This window comes from Neolamprologus brichardi, chromosome 9 (genome assembly GCF_056152115.1).
Source record: "Neolamprologus brichardi isolate AB-2024 chromosome 9, ASM5615211v1, whole genome shotgun sequence".
NCBI classification, from domain to species: domain Eukaryota; kingdom Metazoa; phylum Chordata; class Actinopteri; order Cichliformes; family Cichlidae; genus Neolamprologus; species Neolamprologus brichardi.
In genome coordinates, this window is record NC_142112.1 from 10,405,001 (window position 1) to 10,407,378 (window position 2,378).

At 43.9% G+C, this 2,378-nt stretch overlaps 1 protein-coding gene across 1 annotated transcript in view; it reads right to left on the minus strand.

The window, feature by feature from the left end:
- The window catches only part of LOC148101202 (transmembrane protein 132C-like), a 14,480-nt gene extending 12,102 nt beyond the window's left edge, over positions 1 to 2,378 (minus strand). The window contains exons 1-4 of the mRNA XM_087845585.1: positions 2,196 to 2,378; positions 1,896 to 2,111; positions 1,605 to 1,792; positions 328 to 450 (exon numbers count right to left, since the gene is read on the minus strand). Of these exons, the coding sequence (XP_087701711.1) occupies positions 328 to 450; positions 1,605 to 1,792; positions 1,896 to 2,111; positions 2,196 to 2,372 (704 nt within the window). The 5' untranslated portion in view covers positions 2,373 to 2,378. The remainder of the gene's footprint in view (positions 1 to 327; positions 451 to 1,604; positions 1,793 to 1,895; positions 2,112 to 2,195) is intronic.

The window sequence follows — 2,378 nt, forward strand, 5'->3', positions numbered from 1 at the left end:
TAACAGTAACACATCCACTGAAGCAAACCATCAATGTGTTTATCAGTGGCTGAAAAAGTGATAAGACTATATAAATGGAGTCTCTTTATTATTTATTAAAATCTTTTTAAAATATCTTCATCATGAGTTCATCATGTGTCCAAGTGGCCGTGACGCAGACTGAGTCGAAGGTCATCTACCAATCAGAAGCTGTGCGTTTAGATCCCCGACTCCTCCAGTCCACATGCTCCAGGTGTTGTTGGACAGTACATAGAATAAGACTGCATACATATTTGAGTGTGTAGTAAAAAGCACTTTACAAAATAACAGTATTCTACTATACCATACCCTGCTGATGTCATCTTTAGGTCCGCCACTGAGTAGTACAGTTGTATTTGGTTTTTCATGGGACCCCATTGGTTTCTGCGGGCCTGTGGACCATCCATGTCCCCATCTATATTTGGATGGTATCTGAAAGAGACACGAGTACACTTTGGGACTGAGCATTTATAGAAAACTACTTCAAGCAAGAGCTCACAGCTTCAAGCAAGAGCTCACATTTTGTGGAATGCACTTATTCCACAAAATGTTCATGTTCTTACGCCAAACGTCTCTCTGTGAGGTTTACTCTTTACTAGAGGGATTTAATCATTAGCATAACTGAACTGAACGTGAGCAAAACCAAAGAGATGGTGGTGACCTTCTCCAGTAGGCAGAGGGATCTGGCTGCTTCAGTCACCACCATCCACAGGAAGCCAGTGGAGGTAGTTGAGGAGTACAAATACCTGGGAACCATCTTTGACAACCTCCTGAAATTCTCTGCCAACACAGAGGAGATTCTCAGGAGGTGCCACCAACAGCTATACCTCCTTATAACTCAACTGCTTTGGAGTCGGCACACCCATCATGATGACTTTTTACTACGCCTTCCTGGAAAGTATCATGACCTTCTCCATCACCTGCTGGTTCCACTCCCTCAGCCTTCATACAGGGACAGACTGCAGCACACTGCATAAGTGTGCTCTAAAATCATTGGCCTGTCAGGACTCTGACAGGTTTTCAGCCAACAGGCCCTCAGACAGGCAGCCAAAATCATCACTTCCTCCTCCAATTATAACAAATTATTAAAAATATGGAGAAAATACTGTTTGCAATTAAATGTGTCATAGTTTTGTTTAATGGCCGTTAGACTGCATCAGACTAATGTAGCCAGTGCAGTATAACAGTAGGTGCATGTCTCTTCAGGTCGGTGTGGTTTTTTAATTTTTAATTTGGTTCAAATTGCTCATAAAAATACCGAAACAAATATGTAAACACTACAATGTTTTTAAGCTTTCCTGAGGTGAAAAAGTTGGCAATGATAATAAAAGCTAAATGTAGCAGTACACCATAGTATAAAAGTACTCGATCAGATCGGTGATACAGAAACCGTGTTCACATGAACATATCCATCTCAGTGCCATGTATGCCTTCATTATCACCAATTAAAGTTTAACTTCATGTAGTTTACAGTCTAAAGAGCTTTGAGTCACCAGTACAGCTGATTTTATAAACCATATAAATAATAATGTAAGTCTATGAATTCATTTCCAGCTGGTGCTTTTTTAGTCTTGCAATCACGTCACCTCAGAAACTGCGCAGTTGCTTGCTGGTGGTTGCCGTGACGGCGTATGCTCCGTTGCCATTTTCGCTTCTGCATCCATTGATGTGTATGGCGGGTATTACTGTACCATGGATGCGACTGGTTGACAAGTGGATGGCTGTACCAGGAACTGGGCAGTGTCAGAGTTACCACACACAAACCTAGGGGTGGCTGGAAAACAAGACAGTCGTGTAGTCGTAAAAGGAAAACGGAGTGAAACGACTGACCGAGAAAGACACTAGACAAAGAAAACATTACAAAATCTGTTCTTCACCTGTGTGATACAGGAGGCCTTGTGCTCCTCTGTCTCCTTGAAAGCCAGTAGAGTGATGCAGGTCCGCAGATCAGAACTGATGTTGCCTCGCTTGTGAAACAGTACCCTCACCCTGAACCTCTCCCGACCTCCCTTATCCCGCTCTATTTCCACGCTCTCTGAGAGAAGGGAGGCAGATAGAGGGGGAGAGGCAGGGAGGACGGACTCTGATAAAAGCTGTGGATGAAAAAAAATACAGATGAATCTGTGGGGGTTTTCAGTTACATCTCCATCTCTTATCATCTTTTCTCTTCTGCTTACCTGTGTCACAGAGTGAGGGCCAAATGAAGCCCTGAGGCCAGGCTTGGTAGCCCACCCTGTCGGAGGCAGCACGAACATACTCTGAGAAAAGGCAAAAGGGCTAAAGTTGGAGAAAAGAGGGCCCATCTCTGCTTGGGACAGAGGGAGAAACTGCCAAGAAGGGGGGGTGACGGACATCTGGAC